Below are 23,380 nucleotides of genomic sequence, written 5' to 3'. Positions count from 1 at the left end.
TCAGACAGGATGCTTACGTACATGTCACCCGTCGGAGTCGTATCTAGACCTATCAGGTGTCCCATATTACTCTAACTGCACACGCCCCACACCATTACAGAGCCTCCACCGGCTTGAACAGTCCCCAGTTGACATGTAGGATCCATGAAGTCATGGGTTGTCTCCATACCCGTACACTTCCATAAGCTCGATGCAATTTGAAACGAGACTCGTCTGATCAGGCAACATGCCTCCAGTCATCAACAGTCCAATGTTGGTAACGGCGGGCCCAGGCGAGACGTAATGCTTTGTGTCGTGAGTCATCAAGGTTACACGAGTGGGCCATCGGCACCGAAAACCCATATCGGTGATGTTTCGTTGACTGATTCACACGTTGACACTTGTTGATGGCCCAGCATTGATATCTGCAGCAATTTGTGGAAGAGTTGCACTTCTGTCACTTTGAACGATTCTCTTCAGCCGTCGTTGGTCCCGTTCTTGCATGATCGTTTTCTGGCTGCAGTGATGTCGGAGATTTGATGTTTTATCGGATTTCCGATATTCATGGTACACTAGTGAAATGGTCGTACCGGAAAATCCCCACTTCTGTGTCCCATCGCTCGTGCGCCGATTATAACGCCGTGTTCAAACTCACTTAAATCTTGATAACCTGCAGTTGTAGCACCAGTAACCGATCTAACAATTGCGCCACACACTGTTTTTCTTATATACCGCAGCGCCGTATTCTGCCTGTTTATACAACCATCAAAAACGTTTTGCGTCACCCCGGTTCCCAGAACCCCTGAAGATAGACGTTGACTGTGAATCTTGTCTCACGGACACAGTCCCTTTGGCTTTTCAGAGATGTCACTAAGCGCGACCAAAGATGTAAACAACCATGGATGAGCAGCGCCTATTAGACGGAGGCGATCCCGCAGCCGATCAGTTCCAGTCATTTCACCAGGAACGAGGTACACGCCTCGTGTTGTCTGTAGTTCAACTATGCCTAGACGGTTAATCCGCATTGTTACTTTGTGCCAGGAAGGACTCTCAACCTGGGAAACGTCGAGGCGTCTCGAACCAAGGCGATGTTTTACGGAAGTGGCGGAGAAACAGAGAGACAGGAACTGGTGATGACATGCCTCGCTCAGGCCCCCCAAGACCTACTATTGCTGTGGATGACCGCTACCTACGGATTATGGCTCGGAGGAAACCTGACAGCAACGCCACCATGTTGAATAATGCTTTTCGTACAGCCACACGACGCCGTGTTAAGACACAAACTGTGCACAATAGGCTGCATGATGCGTAACTTCACTCCCAACGTCCATGGCGACGTCCATCTTTGCAACCATGACACCATACAGCGCGATACAGATGGGCCCAACAACATGCCGAATGTGCCGCTCAGGACTGGCAGCACGTTCTCTTTACCGATGAACGTCGCATGTGTCTTCAACAAGACAATTGTCGGAGACGTGTTTGGAGGCACCCGGTCAGGCTGAACGCCTTAGACACACTGTCCAGTGAGTGTAGCAATGTGGAAATTTTTGGGCTGGCTTTATGTGGGGCCGACGTACGCCCCTGGTGGTCATGGAAGGCGCCGTAACGACTGTAGGATAAGTGAATGCCATCCTCCGACCGATAGTGTAACCATTTCGGCAGCATATTAGAGAGGCATTTGTCTTCATGGACGACAATTCGGGCCCACATCGTGCACATCTTGTGAATGACTACCTTCAGGATAACGACATCGCTCGACTACAGTGGCCAGCATGTTCTACAGACATGAACCCTATCGAACATGCCTGGGATTGATTGAAAAGGTCTGTTTATGGACGACGTGACCCACACACCACTCTGAGCGATCTACGCCGAATCGCCGTTGAGGAGTGGGACAATCTGGACCAACAGTGCCTTGATGAACTTGTGAATAGTATGCCATGACGAACACAGACATGCACCAATGCAAGAGGACCTGCTACTGGGTATTATGTGTACCGGTGCAATCTGGACCACCAACTCGCAAGGTCTCGCTGTATGGTGGTACAGCATGCAATGTGTGGTTTTCAAAAGCAATAAAAAGGGCGGAAATGTTGTTTACGTTGATCTCTATTCCAATGTTCTGTACTGGTTCCGGAACTCTCCCAACCGAGGTGATGAAAAACTTTTTTCGATGTGTGTATATATCTGTATTTGAATACGCAAGCCTATACCAGTTTCTTTAGCTGCGTTTGTCCAATGTATTGTTGACCACTTTCGCAGACGACGCTCTAAATGCCCGGTATGTTGAATTTAAGTGGGTCTTTCGCAGAGCCAAGCCACTCTTTTTTTCTTCGGTGGTGGTCGGAAGACGGTTTTTATGTTTGATTTTTCCAAAAGTCTCCAAATTATGGTTCACATTGGTCCCAAATACGGAAGAAAAGCGAGTTTATCTTTTTCTCTCTCTTCCCGATTTTCTGTGACCTGTTTCGTCTTGAAAACTCCTAATCTGCGTTTCGCTGTACCCATTTTTGCGGAATACCTCGTTCAGATGCTGCAGTACCCTGGGTACCATGGGGGACAGTACTATTTGCCGCTGCTCTGGATGGTGGCAGCTTGTTGCATGTAGGCACTGGTCTCTGTGAGTCTTATTCCTATGTATTGAATGGCTTAGTGTGCCATCTGCCTTCTTCCTTATTACTATATCCAGAAATGGGGGACAGCCACTCCCCTCTGTTTCCATAGTGAAGGCAATGTTTTCATGGATGTTGTTAAGGTGGTCCAGAAACTCATCCAGTGCCTGTCTGCCATGCTCCCAAACCAAAAATGTATCCACAACATAGCGGTAGAAGTGCTTGGTATTTTGGCGGGCAGTTTGGTAGGCCACCACCTCAAAGTATTCCATGCGTAGATTTGCGATCCCTGCTTCCTTCAATACCTCTTTCACTGCACCGACCCATTTTATTGTTCCAGTCCGAGCTTCTCGGCGAGTTTCGTTGCATTCCAAACCTGTCTAGTTCATTTGGTTGGCTCCATTCTTTTAGCACGCCCATAAAATTTTAGCATGTGTATTTTCATGTCTGACTATATATTGGTACACATTTGAATTTCTTTATTTGCTCTTAGTCTGCATGTTCCCTCTTTAGAATAATTTGGGCCTCAAATTTGCCTGATTACTTTCTGTTTCTTCTTTTGGATTTCACCAGTGTCTCTCTCTCTCTGTTCAAAATTAATATCTCAGTCCCATGAAGACACTATTTGATAACAGTGTTGTAGTGTCTCAGTTTTGAGTACTGTGTATTTTGAGATGCGTTTTCTTGTTATAGATGCCTTTTGTAAGCGTGAAAGCTCTTTCCGTTTTGTGACAGCGAATTTCGTAATCAGTCTTTTTACAGGCCAGTTTCCAGAAAAGTTTCGTTTCAATATCTGAATTGAAAAATATTTATTTTTTAAAATTTAGGGTGCCAGGTAGTTGGTAGACACGTTTTTTGTAATGTTATTCGGACCCCTACTCCTTCTACTGTTTCTTTAAGAGTTTCTATTTGTTTTTACTCTGTTTCCCTGACACAGAATTGCCAGCTCATCTTCAAAAGCTAAGCAGTCTGCCCTTATATTAGTTCATCCTAATTTCAATGGTTCATCAATTTTATGTTCTGATCTTAGTTTTCACCACTCTTCGATACTTTTTCTAAGATGCATTTGTAAAGTACTGGAGAGAGGCCATAACCTAGTCTAACTCCTGTTTTAATTTGAAAATGTGCTGAAATTCCTCCCCTGAATTTTACCTTAATTTCCTCTTCATTTGGTGTTTGTGAGTCTGGACTGGTTTTTAGAGACATTTCTGGTAGAAATTTCTCTTTGAGCTTAGGACAGTTCAGAAGTTTTTCAAAATATTTGCTAAGTTCTTTGCAGTTTTCATGGCTGTTAAGTGTCAATTGTTCGTTTTCCTTCTTGAAGTACAGATTTGTGGTGCTGGTATCCGTTTAACTTTGTTTTAAAAAGGCTTCCTGGTTCTTTATTTTTTAAAGACCTTTTTCAGTCTCATAGAGTTCACTGCCCTCGTATTGTCTTTTGTTCGTGTAATTAATTTTGAAAACTGCTCACTAGTTCAGGACATAACATATGCAATTTCTGATTTGTTACTATTCCATGTTTTGAATGCCTTGAATCGAGATTTTACTGTCTGTTCACATTCTTCACACCACCTAAAGTTATCTTTCTAGTTTTGTAAAGGAATTTGGTTTTGATCAGTTTTGATGAACAAGAGTTAACATAATTTTGAGTTTGAAATTTCTACACCGTTCTACAAATCTCTTTCCAGTTTGATTGTCCCATTTACGTGCAGGGAATTCACCACATGTTTTCTGATTTTTCTCTCTTTCTCTAACTGCGTGCCCTAAAATTGCCGATAAGAGTTTTCACATAAATTTTATAGATTTTATTTTCCGCCATCTCTAATGACTTATTTGTTTTTACAAGGTGTGGTTTATTTTCTTGTCTGATCGTCATATATGCAATAGTTACTGTGCAAATTTTGTTCATAGGCTTTACTTCGATTACGGATCTCAGAGTGTTTTATGAAACTGTGAACGCAACCCTCAGATGATGTGTGTTTTAGGAAATGTTTTGCCCACTTTGATTTTTCCAAAATACTCGGTGCCCTTATCTGGCAAAATTGTTGCTAGCACGGCCAAAATATTAATTTCTGGTGCTTTAAGTGTTTCTCCTAATTTGTACAGCTTTCCCGCCTTTAGGAGTGAATTAATGATGGTTGTGTCAACGGAAGTTTTGATTTTTGCTTGATATGGCCAGATCTCCTTTGATTTGGGATATAGCGTCATATCGTAGTCTCCCCAGAATCTTATATATTAGGTGCCCCACTGATGGTGGAGGATTTGCTACGTCCTGGGTCAATTTTGCGACAGCTGTAACGGTCCATTGGAATTATAGGGCAGAGTTTGCAAAGAAAACTTAGTGGTTGATACTGAGGGGTTTGTTTCAGAATTTTAAGTTCTGGTCGCACCTCTGGTGAACATGCGCCGACCACACTGAACATTGATCCAAGTCATTCGCAAAGTGGATATCGTTAAATGGGATGCCACGTCTACATGTTCAGCCACACCGAGATCCATTCTCCCGCCTTCACTACCGTTGAGCTCTTCGCTGTCATCCTACCAAGGGGTCCTCAAAGGGTTGTATCACCCGCGCCAGGCAACCTCTCTCCTCCTTCCACGTCACTAGCACTATGTGGACCCCGGCTTCGGACCGGCGGAGCTTAGTATTTTTATCGTAATTATTTATTAGTTAACGGTCAACCACAAACCATTTCCGCGATTACGGTACAGGAATCAAGTGTAAAAATGGAAAACCGGAGTGAGATAAATGGGAGTTCAATTAGACCAAAACCTCAGTTACATATTTTGCAAGCACATAGAACAGCAACTTCAGTATCTAAGAAGCTTTAAGTATTGTATATAGAGACTTTCTTCTGTCTCAAGATATTATAAAATTACCTTCCATAGCTGTGAGCAGAGTGCAGAGAAAGATCGATCGATACGTGAAGTTCACGAGTTTTTTTTAACATCTCCTACAGATGCACCACTCGTAGTAACGGGCATATGTTCTTTGGAACTGCGTATTTAACAGCAAGTTGCAAATTCTTGGTTAAAAAAGAGGGATTCAGAAAGGGTAAAATTGTTAGTGCTATGTGGGCATGTATTTAACAAATCTGGAATATGAAATGTAATTTTAGACAGCAATAACAAAGGTAAACATCCTTCAGTAGATGGCCAACATTTGAGACGTTACCCGACGTTCGGAGACATTAATATAATAACAATAATAATAATAATAAATTTTTACCCAACAATTGGATGAATACAGTTCCTCCCTGGTTATGGACCCTATACGATATACGCTTGTCAAATTGAGAAGAGGTTAGCACCTGATTTTGCACGTGCTCCTGATTACATAGTATCTGAATGTCCGATGAACGCACGAGATTTTTCCGTAATTACACGCCAGACATTTGTTTAAACATAGGAATTATTTTTGAGTGGTTATGCACTCACACTTCGACTGTAACTTACGTTGTATCAATTTTTCCACAGCACTAGTTTCTCGGTAATTTAAATTAGATAAAACTAGGTAGTGTCAAAAACTATGATTCTACCTTCTTAACCGACGGGGGAGAGAGGGGTTAGTGTAACCTTACTCATATGGAACAAAGTGGTCGTAGGAAGAGATAGAAACAATAAATTGATTTTACTTAAGTTCAGTTTGTGAAACAACCTTGATCTTGATAATAATAATATAAGTAGATCTTACAGTAGTAGCACCGCCCGCTTCCGGATCTAGATAATGGACAATAATGAGCTAAGAAGTGTTCCGTACAATCATATCAATAAAAAATATTATTGATGTAACAGAAGATTAGCTATAAAACGAATGAGAGCTCCTTGTATCAGATTGCAATACGATATTCGTGGGCGATTATAAACTATTGTCATGAGAAGTGTTATCAGCGCTAACTACTCATGTATTCATTATTTGTATAAGAGGAATATCTGCCTTAATGTGTGTTATACCTCAAAATATACAGCTAACCATTCTACTAAATGCAATCGCCAAGAAGTAGAACATTTAGTTACAACAAAAAATGGTTCAAATGGCTCTGAGCACTATGGGACTTAACCGATGAGGTCATCAGTCCCCTAGAACTTAGAACTACTTAAACCTACCTAACCTAAGGACATCACACACATCCATGCCCGAGGCAGGATTCGAACCTGCGATTAGTTACAACAGAAATCTACTATCACTTCATCGTTCTGGAGCTGAAATCTTAGTACAAACAATATAATAACTATCAGAAGATTGTTTCATTACGGGAACAGGAAGCATTAATCTGCTGAATCGAAATATTTCCTTTGCTACTGCGAGCTTGAATTCATTTTTGTCAGACATAGAAAAGAATACGTAATATTCACGCTCATTTTTATTTTTCGTTTTCTGTTCATGGTTCCTTTTTAAGAACACACGTCTCGAATTATTTGCTTTATAGGTACATTTTGTGGTTTGACAGAATATACGACAAGTTTATCTCGCTGTGGACTTTCTGTCAACAATATCTTTTAATGATTCCCTTCATTTTTGCTATTAGTGGTCACGAAAACCTTCCCAAGAGCCATGACAACGAATATATCTAAACTGTGTAGAATGTTTTACATAAAGAAGCATTATCTGTTTTTTGTTGTCGTTGTTGTTTCTTTAGTCCAAATATTGGTTTAGTGCAACTTTCCACTATTATTTATACTGTATTACTTTCTTCATCTTCACATGGTTACATCTGTTTAATCCTAATCTTTTTTACATCCCACACGGAGTTAACCATTCCTCGATATCCCAGGATGTGTCCTATCAACAGGCGTCTCCATTCAGCCATAAGTTTCTTTTCTCCCCGATTTGATTTAATACTGTTTTATTAGCCATTCGACCTGTCCACATAATCTTTACCATGCTTATGCAGTACTTCATTCCCATATCTCTTATTCTGTTCTTAACTGAATTCTCGTATATGTTTCACTATTACACGGGCTATACTCCATACAAATACCTTCACGTAAGACTTCTTAACACATAAATTTATACTCGAAAAAAGAAATTTCTGACTTCTGCTACATTGGTACTTTGAAATAACTCAATAGCGACAGATGAAAACTTGTGCCCGACCAGGATTCGAACCCGGATTTCCCGCTTAACGCAAGCGATCGCCATAACTGCTTCTGCTATCCGTGCACGTTCCCCGTCCGACTGAAATCTCCATATGCTGCACATTACAGAGTAATGTCCCCTGCCTGTTGTTCCCTTCCTCCCACAGACCTACTGTATTTCTGAAGAGATCTGACATTACTTTGCATCTGCATTGAAAGATCTAATCCCGTCAGCTCATATGTTATATATGTATGTAGTATTAATGTAAGGATGTAGAGGCCTATCTCACTAGGGGTAAGATAGATACCGCCTACAGGAAAATTAAAGAGACCTTTGGAGATAAGAGAACGACTTGTATGAATATCAAGAGCTCAGATGGAAACCCAGTTCTAAGCAAAGAAGGGAAAGCAGAAAGGTGGAAGGAGTATATAGAGGGTCTATACAAGGGCGATGTACTTGAGGACAATATTATGGAAATGGAAGAGGATGTAGATGATGATGAAATGGGAGATACGATACTGCGTGAAGAGTTTGACAGAGCACTGAAAGACCTGAGTCGAAACAAGGCCCCCGGAGTAGACAATATTCCATTGGAACTATTGACGGCCGTGGGAGAGCCAGTCCTGACAAAACTCTACCATCTGGTGAGCAAGATGTATGAAACAGGCGAAATACCCTCAGACTTCAAGAAGAATATAATAATTCCAATCCCAAAGAAAGCAGGTGTTGACAGATGTGAAAATTACCGAACTATCAGCTTAATAAGTCACAGCTGCAAAATACTAACACGAATTCTTTACAGACGAATGGAAAAACTAGTAGAAGGCAACCCCGGGGAAGATCAGTTTGGATTCCGTAGAAACACTGGAACACGTGAGGCAATACTGACCTTACGACTTATCTTAGAAGAAAGATTAAGGAAAGGCAAACCTACGTTTCTAGCATTTGTAGACTTAGAGAAAGCTTTTGACAATGTTGACTGGAATACTCTCTTTCAAATTCTAAAGGTGGCAGGGGTAAAATACAGGGAGCGAAAGGCTATTTACAATTTGTACAGAAACCAGATGGCAGTTATAAGAGTCGAGGGACATGAAAGGGAAGCAGTGGTTGGGAAGGGAGTAAGACAGGGTTGTAGCCTCTCCCCGATGTTGTTCAATCTGTATATTGAGCAAGCAGTAAAGGAAACAAAAGAAAAATTTGGAGTAGGTATTAAAATTCATGGAGAAGAAATAAAAACTTTGAGGTTCGCCGATGACATTGTAATTCTGTCAGAGACAGCAAAGGACTTGGAAGAGCAGTTGAATGGAATGGACAGTGTCTTGAAAGGAGGATATAAGATGAACATCAACAAAAGCAAAACAAGGATAATGGACTGTAGTCTAATTAAGTCGGGTGATGCTGAGGGAATTAGATTAGGAAATGAGGCACTTAAAGTAGTAAAGGAGTTTTGCTATTTGGGGAGCAAAATAACTGATGATGGTCGAAGTAGAGAGGATATAAAATGTAGGCTGGCAATGGCAAGGAAAGCGTTTCTGAAGAAGAGAAATTTGTTAACATCCAGTATTGATTTAAGTGTCAGGAAGTCATTTCTGAAAGTATTCGTATGGAGTGTAGCCATGTATGGAAGTGAAACATGGACGATAAATAGTTTGGACAAGAAGAGAATAGAAGCTTTCGAAATGTGGTGCTACAGAAGAATGCTGAAGATTAGATGGGTAGATCACATAACTAATGAGGAAGTATTGAATAGGATTGGGGAGAAGAGAAGTTTGTGGCACAACTTGACCAGAAGAAGGGATCGGTTGGTAGGACATGTTCTGAGGCATCAAGGGATCACCAATTTAGTATTGGAGGGCAGCGTGGAGGGTAAAAATCGTAGAGGGAGACCAAGAGATGAATACACTAAGCAGATTCAGCAGGATGTAGGTTGCAGTAGGTACTGGGAGATGAAAAAGCTTGCACAGGATAGAGTAGCATGGAGAGCTGCATCAAACCAGTCTCAGGACTGAAGACCACAACAACAGTATTATATATGTACGCATGCCCCAAAGAACGGCCTCCATAACCATATAACTTAAATTTAGAATCTATGTTAACAAACTTCTCTTTCTCAGAAAATCTTATCTCGCTATTGCCAGTTGGCATTTTATATTCCTTTACGTATTCAGTGATATTACTGCCCAAATAGCAAAACAGCTCTACTACTTCTACATTTTCCTTAATACCAACTGACTTAATTCCAATGCACTCTGTTACCCTTGCTATAGTTTTACTGATGTCCATCTTACGTGGGAGAAAGCAAATTTGAGCAAATGCTCGACCGTAATATGCACCTTGCAATTTACTGTGTGTTCTGAGAGCTACTACCTTAGATGTGAGGGTTCTTGTATAAATATGGCTTCCTGACGATGATAAAATGAGTGTAGTTTTGTGTTGCAGGTTCAGATGACCATACAGTGCCTGGCACAAGCACGCTCGAAAATTTTAAAGCACTGGAAAGACACCGATCGAAAAATTACCTACTGTTACAATGAAGCACGTGATAATGCAAAATTCATTCAGTCAATGGAAAAGTGTTGCCATTCGCTTTACCTGCACGATCCGGTAAGTTTTTTGTTACTCAGCCGATCGTCTTGCAATCTACCTAGTTTAATCAAAGCAATGAAACTCGAAATACTAAGAGCAAATTATTAACGTTAGTAGTTGCACAGTTATACACATAAAGAATAATAACTCCGATATTCTGGCGGAGACCATAATACAGAGCGTTGTTTTTTTTTTTCCCGCAGGTACGAATGAGAGATTCTATTTTAAGTCTACTGCAAACAGTTCGCTTGATACACAGCGTTTCGCAGTTCTACAATACATCTGAGAGGACCTCTTCCTTAATGGTCAAGGTAATAACTCGAATTACACATTCATTTCTGATAAGCAATCTTCCTTTTTTACAGGCTTAGAAAAGGTTTAAGAGCCTACTATTATGAACTTCTACTTTTTAAAATCTTATTTTATTAATTTATCACGTTTCTTTCAATAACAATTCGAAGTTTCTGAGTACTTTTTAAGTTACAATTAGCAGCGCGCCATAAAAAAATGAAAGCATCTAATGTGGATTTACTTTGCCAGCATGAACGTTACTGAACTGAATGTGAATAGCTGTTATTACTATGTAAATAATTAATTCTATTTTAAGTTTCTACATGTAGGAATTCACATTTTTATCGTCCATTTCTAAATGTACTTTAGATCAATTGCGCATTGTAAGTATATAGGTCCAAATTTAAAAAGGCAAAATAAACTTTTTAGTGTCACTTTCCCTGTTGTTAATAAAGCGTACTTCTAAATCATCGCCTACTTTTCATTAATAAGGGTAGGTCCTGATATACTGCTATGCGCCTAAGCCTAACGTATAACTGGTAACGGTGAACTTCTCACGAATGGCAGAAGAGGAAAACGAACAACTACAGCTTAAGAGACTTGCCAGTTGTCTCCATGATGTCGCCGATAGATCCTATTGTAGCACATTAAGACCCGTGGACGGGAAGAATTTCGTACTATGCACATTTAACCAGTGGTATACGGAGTGTGCTGCCACGTAGTTCCTGCTCCGTAAACTGTGTCTCAATATCCTTAATTTAATCTCAAATTGCAACATTCTGTATTTTTCTTTCCGATTTCCACACGTATTCGTAATAGCACAGATACTGAACACTTCTTTAAATGTGCCATTACGCAATAATTTGTTTCAGATACTGTCTTTATTAATCACATCCCTGTGTCTTATAGTAGGTCGTTTGGTGCTTTTTATGACGTTGCGCAACCGGCGAATATATTATACGAAGATCCTTTTTCTTAACATATCGAAGCCTTAATGTACCACAACTTGACAACTCTATGTAATTTTGCATTTTAACACTTATATTCACCATTTTCGATATCTACTTACTGTGAGTAGAATTACGTGGCGAATACTGTCTAGCATGTGTTGGATATTGGAATACACCGGAATGATGTTATTTGAATAGTTTGTGCCATAGAAGAATTCGCAAAAGATTGCTCCAAAGCCTACTGAGGGAGGGGAACATATTTACGTACATCGTATAATCTTTCAGCAAATATATATTTTCCCCTGAAATTCGTGTAGTATATCTTATGTATTAATGTGTGAGAAAGGTAATGGTAGAGATGCATAGGAAACTTATTTTTATATCTTCATGTTACGGTCACTGTCATAATATCAACATCGAGGATTTCAGTTGGTCTTCATTTTAGTCACTGCTTTCACAATTTTTATATTTTTTGAGTTGTTATTTTAGGTTCATTGTTGAGGCTTTCTTATTTATAGTTCCATCCACGCGCATATTGCTACTGTCGTTAAAATGCCACTCTAGATCTGTGCTGCGAATCTTTCAAGATCTCTCGATTTATCGAGATATAAGACGAACGCGATTTCAAGCGATAAATGTACAGGTGCTGTAGAATTATGTTTTACATTCAAACTTATCACATGCGTCGATTCATTGTACTTGTATTTTACTACAGTATTAGTAAAAAAACTTTAGATCATCATTTACAATTTCGTTAGCTTGTTCACCAAACATTGCATTCATTCAGTTGTAGTTTGGGCACATGATCATTGAACGTATAATTATATTAATCAAATAATAGTTAAATGCAATAAGTAACAATAATAATGCAACTGCATAATCTGACAACTTAAATTTACCCACAGTACATAGAAATTTGAGGAGGCGACAGCCGGGGTCTATCTTTAGGAATCATTTCTGCCTTCACCTGGAATAAGTTTAGAACATCACGTGAAACCTAATACGAAATGGCTGGACCAGGCAACAGTCCTGTGTTCCCATCACCCACAAATTCCACTCATTCTAATAACACACATAAAGAGCTCTTCTGCATTTTTGCAGACAATGGGAGTCTTACAAAATAATGGTTCATAAATGGGCGATAAAATATGCTGTTTGTTATTAACAGTCTTAATTCTTGTGAAAACCTATTAAAATGTATGCTGTAGTGTGCACACTATACCGAACAGTACTTAAAGGTGCCGGCTCAACATAAAGACAGTAACTGTATCTCAGATTGTATTGGTAACGCCTTCTTCAAGAGGTACGAATGTGTACCTTCATTTATTGTATCATCATTTTAAGTTAGTGTAATGTAACTCCTAACAGAAATATGTGTGAAGCAGATTTTATTGCACCCAGAAACGATCTTTACTTAGCAGTTGAATGTGCTGTATTTTGAAATAACCTGTTCGATTCAAACTGCGTGCCAGATCGAATCTTGAACATGGAAACTTGCCTATCTACATAAACATCTATACCTACGTATATACTCCACAAACCATCATACGGTGCATGGTGGAGGGTACCTTGTGCCACTGCTAGTCACTGACTTTTCTGTTCCACTCGCAAATGGAGCGAGGGATAAACGACAGCCTGAATGCCTCCTTACGAACCCTAATTTCTCTTGTCTTGTCTTAGCGGTCATTATGCGTGATGCACATTGCTAGCAGTAGAATACTTCAACAGTCATTCGCAAATGACGATTCTTTTTCAGTAGTGTATCGCGAAAAGCCCACCTTCCCTCCAGGGATACACATTTTAGTTTACGGAGCATCTCTGTAACACTCGCGTATTGACAGAGCCTATCGGTAACGGATCTAGCAGCATGCCTCTGAATTGCTCCAATGTCTTCCTTTAATCCGACTTGGTGGGGATACTAAACACTCGAGCAATGCTGAAGAATGCATCGCAGTACTATTCTACTTTATAGATAAGCTACACCTTCCTAGAATTCTCCTAAATAAACCAAAGTCAACCATACGCCTTCCCTACTACCGAACTTACGTACTCGTTCCATTTCATGTCACTTTGCAACGTTACGTCTAGATATTTAATCGACGTGACTGTGTCAAGCGGTACACTACTAATGCTGTATTTAGAAATTGCGGTATTGTTTGTCCTACTCACCTGCATTAACTTACATTTTTCTACATCTGGAGGAAGCTACCATTTTTTACAACGAATGGAAATTTTGTCGGACTCATCCTGTATCCTCCTTCACTCAATCAACGACGACACTTTCCCGTGCACGACAGCGCCATCAGATCGTTTAGATATATTAGATCTACAACTTTGCTTCCAACACTTTTTCTCGAAAGTCGAGGCTTTATTGTGAAAAACTTACAAAAACTTTAAGATTCAAAATATTGACCATCACTAGGCAAGGTATTGCCATTTTTCGGGTAGCACACGAATCGCGCGACGGAAGAACTGGGCGTCTTTTGAGGAGATCCGTGAATCGATAGCATTTTCCACCTGTCCATGTGACCGGAAGTGCTGGTCAGCCAGGCCGTGTGCCATTGATTGAAAAGATTTTAGTCAGAGGGAACAATGTCTGGCGAATACAGGGGGTGGTTCAAAATGGCTCTCAGCACTATGGGACTTAACATCTGAAGTCATCAGTCCCCTAGAACTTAGAACTACTTAAACCTAACTAACCTGAGGACATAACACACATCCATGCCCGAGGCAGGATTCGAAAGTGCGACCGTAGCGGTCGCGCGGTTCCAGACTGAAGCGCCTAGAAGCGCTCGGTCACAGCGGCCGGCTGCAGCGGGTGGGGTAGGACTTCCGATGTCAATGTTCCCAAGTACAGGGTAGTTATAATTAAAGTGCAGCTACTCACAGAGGCCTAATGTGGGCTGTAATTATCGTATGGCAGCGACGCTTCGTAGGAATTCTGATGTGTTTAATGCGGAACCGGATTTCACTGGAAAAAACTAGTTCCAATTTTGGCCACCAGGTGCACATCCGGCGCTGTGACTGCAAGAAAGAGGTGTAGAAGTATTTCCATCCGTAATGGATTAGGAACGGGACGTAGGCAGATAAGGTGAAACAAGTGAGAAACGAATAATGTTTTCTTCATTATTACTAACCGTGCTTACACAAGTTGTTCTGTATGAACATCGGAGACTTCGACGAGATGCTGCATCCATAAAACGACGTGATCAACAGCTGCTCGCAGCTGTTCTGGTGGAATATGAGTAACGTGTTTCTGTATACTGGGCTGGCCTTCAGTTCATGTACAGACCGAACTTGTCCCTGGTAAACACGTTCTTTTAGATATCCCCAGAGCCAAAAGTTACATGGATTTCGATCAGTGATCTTGCAGGCCACGCATCTGGAAAACATCTGGAGGTAACAAGTTTGCGCAGGGTTTCATTAAGCAGATCTTTTACTAGGCGAGCGACACATCTTGCATAAAAACAGTGGCTTTCACGCAGTTGCGCTCTTCCAAAGCAGGACTCAAATGCTATACTCGTACACAGCGGTCTCGATAACGAGCAGACTTCGTGGTACACCTCACAGGCTCTCTAGATGTATTCTCTTCAAAGGAGAACGAACCCAGACAAAAGGTGCTTGTGAATTCACATCACACAGTCATATACGCTGTGTGCAATGGCTTTTCGTGCACAATGCGCAATTTAACAGTACCCCAAATTGGGCAATTCTGGGTATTCACTGCACACTGTAATGTAAAATGTGTCTCATCACTCCATAGACTATTGTCCGGCCACATGTAATCAACTTTTATCGGTGTCACAAACCGAAGAGCAAATTCAGAACGTCACTGCGGTTCATGATGTTTCAATTGCTGCACCGTAAGAATATTGTACGGGCACCAGTGTAGAACAGACCGCAAAACTTTCTGTACTGTTGACCTTGGGATGAACAATTCTCGTGACACTGCACGAGCACTAGCACTGCTCGGGGCACGTTCTGCTTGGTCAGTTACAGCAACAGATACCTCATCAAGAACTTCCACCGGGAAGGGAAATCTTCTTCTTTCAGGTGACAAACCAAGCTCACCCGAGTTTTCGAATTTCATTATCATCTTCTTTAAACAATTTAATGATATCGCCAGACCTTTCAGTCGTCGATACTCTCCCAGTGCACCAATGTAATTGCTGCCGGTCTCATAATACCGTTTTTCTCTTATCGATAACAATACGGGTACTCACTTTATAGCTTGTCACATGACAGCGTGGATGTCATACCATCATACAGTGTAAAGCACCAGGTTTGCACCTGGTGGCCAAAATTGGAACTATTTTCTACAGCGTAACTCAGTTCCATATTGACGTATTAGCATATCTGCCACGTTTCGGTGCCATACGACAATTACAGCTCACTCCGGACCACTCGGTATGTACAGAATAAGAGCGATCCTGTCACGCTTCCCTGGGTCACTCCTGATGATACCCTTTCCTCTGATTAACCATAAGATGCTCCCCTACTATAACATGTACCTACTCAGTCACAACCATGAGGCCATCTGCGATTATCTACAATGTCAGTGTGAATACACACACATAACTAGTGAGCATAACCCTACGTGCCAGTACACTGGAGAGCCATGTTGCAGTGGACTAACATAAGCTTTGTTCATTTAAGTTAATCATATCTAAGGCAGTAATATTGTTATCATTCAAAACAATACTCTTGCGTGCAATCAGCTCACTTCCTACGCGCTTATGCATGGTTTTACTTTGTAACATAAGGCAAACTAAAAATTCAGCTTACTGCACCACTGAGGTTGGTCTGCCTAAAACGAAGAGACGATATATTCTTACTTGCAAACTTTTTTTCGTCAGTGAAGTCAGATATGTCACTTTACTTAACACATATGAATATATTACTTTTGCTAGATCTAACGGTGAACAATCCTTATACTCATGCGGAGCAATTATTGAAAGAATTTTTGGATGTACATTTCTTATTCAGACTACATTTTTATTGAGGGACAATTTAGTGACACTCATACATCAGGGACAGGGATTAGCCCATTCTGCTGGAGTAACTGGTTGATGTCTCGCCCCTCAATTTGCGTCTTACTTTTTAGTTTAGCCAAAAGTATCCATACGCCAACCTTCTACACCATTCAAGATGGCACATTTTCCCTGTCTCCACGAAATGGCATCCGTCCACTGAATTCTGCTGTTCTGTTCTTCTGAAAATACCGTAACATTCAAATCAAAGATAGGATTTAGATGCAGATGTAATCTGCATCTTCATCTACGTGATTACTCTGCTATTCACAATAAAGTGCCTGGCAGAGAGTTCAATGAACCACCTTCAAGCTGTCTCTCTACCGTTCCACTCTCGAACGGCACGCGGGAAAAACGAGCACTTAAATTTTTCTGTTCGAGCCCTGATTTCGCTTATTTTATCGAGATGCTCATTTCTCCCTATGTAGATGGGTGCCAACAGAATGTTTACGCAATCGGAGGAGAAAACTGGTGATTGAAATTTCATGAGAAGATCCCGTCGCAACGAAAACCGCCTTTGTTTTAATGATTGCCACTCCAATTCACGTATCATGTCTGGGACACTGTCTCCCCTATTTCGCGATAATACAAAACGAGCTGACTTTCTTTGTACTTTTTCGATGTCATTCATCAGTCTCACCTGATGCGTATCCCACACCCCACAGCAATACTCCAGAATAGGGCGGACAAACGTGGTGTAAGCAGTCTCTTTAGTAGACCTGTTGCACCTTCTAAGTGTTCTGCCAATGAATCGCAGTCTTTGGTTTGCTCTACCCACAATTTTACCATGTGATCGTTTCAGTTTAGGCTATTTGTAATTGTAATCCCTAAATATTTAGTTGAATTTACAGCCTTCAGATTTGTGTGACTTATTGCGTAATCGAAATTTAGCTGATTTCTTTTAGTACTCATGTGAATAACTTCACACTTTTCCTTATTCAGGCTCAATTGCCACTTTTCGCACCATACAGATATCTTATTTAAAGCATTTTGCAAGTCGTTTTGATCATCTGATGACTTTACAAGACGGTAAATGACAGCATCAATAAATCACACATTTCCTTCCTCATACATTACATTCTATTATAAAATAATTTTTACTTTCCTTCAACTTAAGAGATTTCTTAATATTATGTCCAGAAATGGGCGTGAGCAGGGAAATAGGAAAATATCATGTCACTGCTATGTCCCGTATGCAGTCAGAGTTCGCTCTCTGCGTATCGAGTGACGAGCGTTTATCAGAGGACCTCAAACTATCGTCTAGCTCAAAAACACCGTGTAGCATACTCCTGACATATCAGTGGGGATCTTGCAGTCTCCGTTACATAGCGCAGGCCCAGAAATCTGCAGCCAAGACCATCACTGAGTCGATTTTACCTCCGGTTAAGACTTTGCACTCAGCTCCAAACCAAAGGACACCGATCAATTCTGCTTGCATCCCGAGTGAGCCTAGCAGTCTTCACCATTCGTGCCAGCCACCCGAGTGGCCTCTAAACCCAAGAGACAGTGCCGACATTATGTGCAACTGGAAGATGAATGCTCCCTGCGCGTATGGCCCTATTATCAGCCAATAATTCAGCTGTAGCTGTCTGATACACTCTGCCTTATGTCACTGGTTTGTATTTCGAAAATACGTCCTCAAAGTATGAACCCAAGGGAACACCCCAAGCTGTGTTCCTCAGTCATATACAAATTTACGAGGGTTGTTCAGAAAGTAAGTTCCGATCGGTCGCAAAATGGAAACCAGTGGGAAAAGCCGGTAAAGCTTTGCACAGATGCGTTGGGCAGTGTCTCTAGTACGCCCGTCGATCGTGTCGCGTAGCTCTTTTCAGTTCTGAGTGAATAGTGAGCACGTAAAGATGAGTAGAGAATAAAATCTCCCGCCAAGTATGAGGGCCTGGTAAGAGATTTCGCCTGTGTCATGCAGCCCACATAACACAACTGTCGAGCAGTTCCTTCTTCATGCCAATTCTCTGCCGCACACTGCAGGGGCAATGAAGACGCTCCTGCAGCGTTTCCGATGAGAAGTGTTTGACCACCCACAATACAGTCCGTCATTGGCTCCCCCTGTGTCTCATCTCTGCTCACAAGAACCGCTAGCTATGAAGACAAAATTTTCCACAGACAACGAGCTGTAGACCAGTACAGATAACTGGCCGAAAGCACAGGCGGCTGCTTTCTATGACGAGGATGTTGCAAAGTTGATACAATACTAAGACAACACTCGAAGTTGGAGCGGCGACTATGTAGAGAAGTAGGTGGAAGGTGTACCTAACTGTCGCAAATAAAACGTTTCTGGTTTTCACAGTGGTTTCCATTTCGCGATCGATCGGAACTTACTTTCTGGACAACCCTCGTATTTCCTACGTATTATGTTGACCTACATTATAGGCACAAATTTTACATAGACTTGACTCTCTTTAGCACTCCCAGCTATTTGTGTATTTCCTCAGGAGCTGCGAACATCAGAGTAGTCTAGATGTTGAACAGTATCTTTAAAGAGACTGTGGCAAGATCTGCTGAACCGGTGACACCATTTAAATGAGTTTCAGAAATTTTATTAACGGGCTGTAGCACGCTGAGCTGGATTCAGAGCAGCAATTACATGGTACTAGGAAAGCGTTTCTAGATGGAGACGATTCAAAACGATAGATGGTGATGTTTAAGGCTCGAGGGCAGGAACGTGGAAAGTTATGCTGTAAGCTTGGCAAAAAGGAGGGGAACTGCAGATCACTAGCAGGAAAGACGCTACTAAATGTGTGAAACGTCTGAAGACATGGTATATAATTTTAAATATAAACTGCGATTGGCAAGAGCAGGCAGTGCTTGCATGGGGAGCGACAGTTAAAACTAAGTTTTTGAAAACGGCTACAAGTCCCACTTAGTATTTTTCATTTACGGGTTTCGCTTTTCAAAGAAACTTACTTAAACTTTGGCGCTGTCAATGTCATCATTTATTACTACACTTTAAACGTAAGTGCGGGTCAATTTTCGTGACGGGCCAGAAAAAAGGAGGAAATGCAAAATAAAAAGGGGAAAAGGGAAGAAGAGAGAGAAGAACAAGAAAAAAGTATGGAATGGGTTGGATGCACTAAAGTGGAAAGGAGGGCGAGATGTACGAAAGAGAATCACTGGGAGATTCGAACTGGAGTGTGCTGAACAGTAGATCCGTAAGACTTCCCCTTTCCTGGTAGGGAAACGCTTGAGCCTTGTTGTTTACTACTTTACGCCAATTGAGCCAACGCAAAGGAAATGTAAACACTACATTTTGGGTTTATTGTTTCATTCGTTTCAGCTTTTCACGGGCAAGCTGAATCACGCTGCTGGTGCAATCAATGCGAATTTGGACTCCTTAATGTTACGTGCTTTCATTTGTATCGTACAATATAATTACTGAATTGTGTACCTCCTACTTCTTTGTTACGACCGATGACCTCACTGTTTGGTCCCTTCCCCCCCCAAACCAACCAACTTCTTTGTTAACTCCTGTTCATCGCAAGAGACGCATAAACTGGCTAAACAACGATTAAGATTGAATAAAATATGGTGAGATGTTGCCACGGGCGGGAGCGGTCGGGGGGGGGGGGGGGGGGGGGGGGAAGAGGGAAGGATTCACTGTAGAACTCCAGGATTCTAGAAGACACAGGGTTTATCTTTGTGTCGACCCTCCACCACCTGTTGAGACTGTCGCACTACGGGGAAAGTTGTGTGGTCACGAGTCACTCCCATTGCAGGCCACATCGCAGATACCATCTGAATGTTCCTTCGTTATTACCTGCCGTTATGTGGACGGATCGAAAGGAAATGTCAGAAGACGTCAGTAATTAATTTGTAATTTGGGAGGTTTGTAGGACAATATAAAGTAGCAGTCATAGGCTAAGACCTATAATTAGTATGAAGAAGTTCCTAAATAATTATCCACCTACATCACATCGACGCCAGCCTGTTTCTGCCGCTGTAACTGAAGCATTACGTTTCGCTTTTTGTTTAGATAACGAACCAGATGATAGAGACGTGCAAGCAGTACATCACGAACCGTGGCAAGGAGACCATCTGGTCGCAAGAGCGTGCGGAGGTTCGTCGCAAGCTGGAGCACTGCATCCGGCTGAACAGTACCTACCGCAGCACGTACAGCATCGTCAAGAGCCAGCCGTTTCTCCCGGGCCAGACCTCCTTCAGCTTCTCCGAGAACTACGTCTTCGGCAAATTCGACGCCTTTTGTGACCGTCTCAACAAAATTATCACCATGTTCAATCTTGTTGATGATTATAACATTTTATTTGAAAGGCGCATGGAAGGCGAGTACCCTAATTTCCGTCAACTGGCACTTCCAAACAACTACTGAATATATGAATATAATCCACGTCTTTGCGAGTGTACCCTAGATATATAATTATTTATTTCCTTTCTTGCAGGTCTGCTTCTTGGGGAAGGTAACTATCACATGAAGAAACCCATGCCCATTTGAACGAAATGGGCATGAACATACATCACTGTATAACTAAATAACAAAATTAGCCAAAGACGTGTGCTTGTCTTAATTTTAGCGTAAAAATTGTGATTATGCACTAACCTACCATTACATACGTTAATAATTTTTCTAGAACGCAGGCAGATTGAATGAACGCGTTGTTCTTAGTTTTCCGTTGCAAGTCATCGATATCTACAGCATAACTTAAACGTAACATTCTCGCTGTGTCTTTGAATTTCTAGGACTTCATTAGACCAGAAAATTAGCCTTTTTTTCTTAGATTTCATTCGCTACCAATATCTATTTATTACATGCATATACCGGGTGATCAAAAAGTCAGTATAAATTTGAAAACTTAATAAACCACGGAATAATGTAGATAGAGAGGTAAAAATCGACACACATGCTTGGAATGACATGGGGTTTTATTAGAACCGAAAAAAAACCGAAGTATTGCTAGTTGCGTGAAAGATCTCTTGCGTGCGTCGTTTGGTGATGACCGTGTGCTCAGCCGCCACTTTCGTCATGCTTGGCCTCCCAGGTCCCCAGACCTCAGTCCGTGCGTTTATTGGCTTTGGGGTTACCTGAAATCACAAGTGTATCGTGATCGACCGACATTTCTAGGGATGCTGAAAGACAACATCCGAAGTCAATGCCTCACCATAGCTCCGGACATGCTTTACAGCGCTGTTCACAACATTACTCCTCGACTACAGCTATTGTTGAGGAATGATGGTGAACATATTGAGCATTTCCTGTAAAGAACATCATCTTTGCTTTGTCTTACTTTGTTATGCTAATTATTGCTATTCTGATCAGATGAAGCGCCATCTGTCGGACATTTTTTGAACGTTTGTATTTTTTTGGTTCTAATAAAACCCCATGTCATTCCAAGCATGTGTGTCAATTTGTACTTTTCTGTCTACATTATTCCGTGATTTATTCAGTTTTCAAATTTATACTGACTTTTTGATCACCCGGTACTTTAAATTCAACCATTAACTGCAATATATACAAATTTTCGTGGATTATACAGATTTATTTGTTCGTGAAACACACTGCCTGACCAAAAAAGTGAAACAGAAGACATGGTTTGATGTCAGTGTAACTTTGTAAGCATACACACCATCGGCTGGTATGATTAATTGCAATTCTCTGTATCAGTTACACGGCCAGAGTCCATTAATGGTGTTCTTGTTTAGTATTTTTATTAGATCTGGGGGGAATATAGAGGGCGTGACCGGTTTCTGTTTCTATATTGCTAAGGCAATTAATATTAGTAGCTTCTTTGTTCCTGTTCAGATTACTGTGATACGTAATGAAGTTATGTTACAAAGGGTACTGTAGTACCAAACCATAGTGCAGGTATTCAGATTTGTGGGGCATTTGGGTGAGGCAGTGGCCCCATGTAGGACAGAATGGGATCATTAGGTCAGGCATACTCATCGTCAAGGTAGACCATGTCTGATCACGACAGTGCAGAATCATCGTATTTTACAACCCACTCACACCAGCATCTTCTATCAGAGAATAAATAATGGACACCCTGCGTCATTCTTTGTAAGTCCGCACCACTGGTCGGAGGTTAGCAGCAGCCAGACTGAGGAATTAACATCCGATGCAAAGGCTGCCATTTATACTGAAACACAAATGGCTGAATTTGGAGTGGTGTCGTGACGGGAAGCATGGATTGCTAATGAACGGCGTCGCACGGTGTTCACCGATGAATCGCAGCTCTGCACTACCCAGGATGACCACCGCGTACGAGTATGCTGATGACCTGGGGAGCGGTCCGATATGTCCAATGTTTTGGGACCGAGAGAGGTGGCGCAGTGGTTAGCACACTGGACCCGCGTTCTGGAGCGCGACGGTTCAATCCCACGTCCGGCCATCCTGATTTAGGTTTTCCGTGATTTCCCTAAATCGCTGCAGGCAAATGTCGGGAGGGTTCCTCTGAAAGGGCACGGCCGACTTCCTTCCCTATCCTTCCCTAATCCGATGAGACCGATGACCTCACTGTCTGGCCTCCTCCCCCCAAAACAACCCAACGCAATGTTTTGGAGACACCCAGTGGTGCTACTGCTGGAGTCATGGTGTGGGGAGCCATCGGGAATTACTTCTCGTCATAGCTAGTAGTGACTGAGTGGACTCTGACGGCACAATGGTACGACACAGACATCATGTGTCCTCATGTCTTACATCTCATGTGACTCTATCGTTGTGCCAGTTTTCAACGGGGCAATGCTTGTCCAGACATGACAAAGGTCTCTATGAACAGTCTGCTTGGTTTTGAGGTACTCCTGTAACCATCAAGATACGCAGATCAGTCCCCTATAGCACGTGTGTAGCACCAGCTCGGGCGTCAACTCTGTCCCGGC

At 41.7% G+C, this 23,380-nt stretch overlaps 1 protein-coding gene across 1 annotated transcript in view; it reads left to right on the top strand.

The window, feature by feature from the left end:
• Positions 1–23,380, top strand: part of LOC124722180 (dynein axonemal heavy chain 5) — an 843,802-nt gene that overhangs the window by 54,997 nt on the left and 765,425 nt on the right. The window contains exons 10-13 of the mRNA XM_047247380.1: positions 10,114–10,278; positions 10,464–10,571; positions 20,523–20,829; positions 20,947–20,964. Of these exons, the coding sequence (XP_047103336.1) occupies positions 10,114–10,278; positions 10,464–10,571; positions 20,523–20,829; positions 20,947–20,964 (598 nt within the window). The remainder of the gene's footprint in view (positions 1–10,113; positions 10,279–10,463; positions 10,572–20,522; positions 20,830–20,946; positions 20,965–23,380) is intronic.

Source organism: Schistocerca piceifrons, chromosome X (genome assembly GCF_021461385.2).
Source record: "Schistocerca piceifrons isolate TAMUIC-IGC-003096 chromosome X, iqSchPice1.1, whole genome shotgun sequence".
Classification (NCBI taxonomy): Eukaryota; Metazoa; Arthropoda; class Insecta; order Orthoptera; family Acrididae; genus Schistocerca; species Schistocerca piceifrons.
Note: the sequence above shows the minus strand (reverse complement) of the source record. Positions and strands in the feature narration are given on the sequence as shown.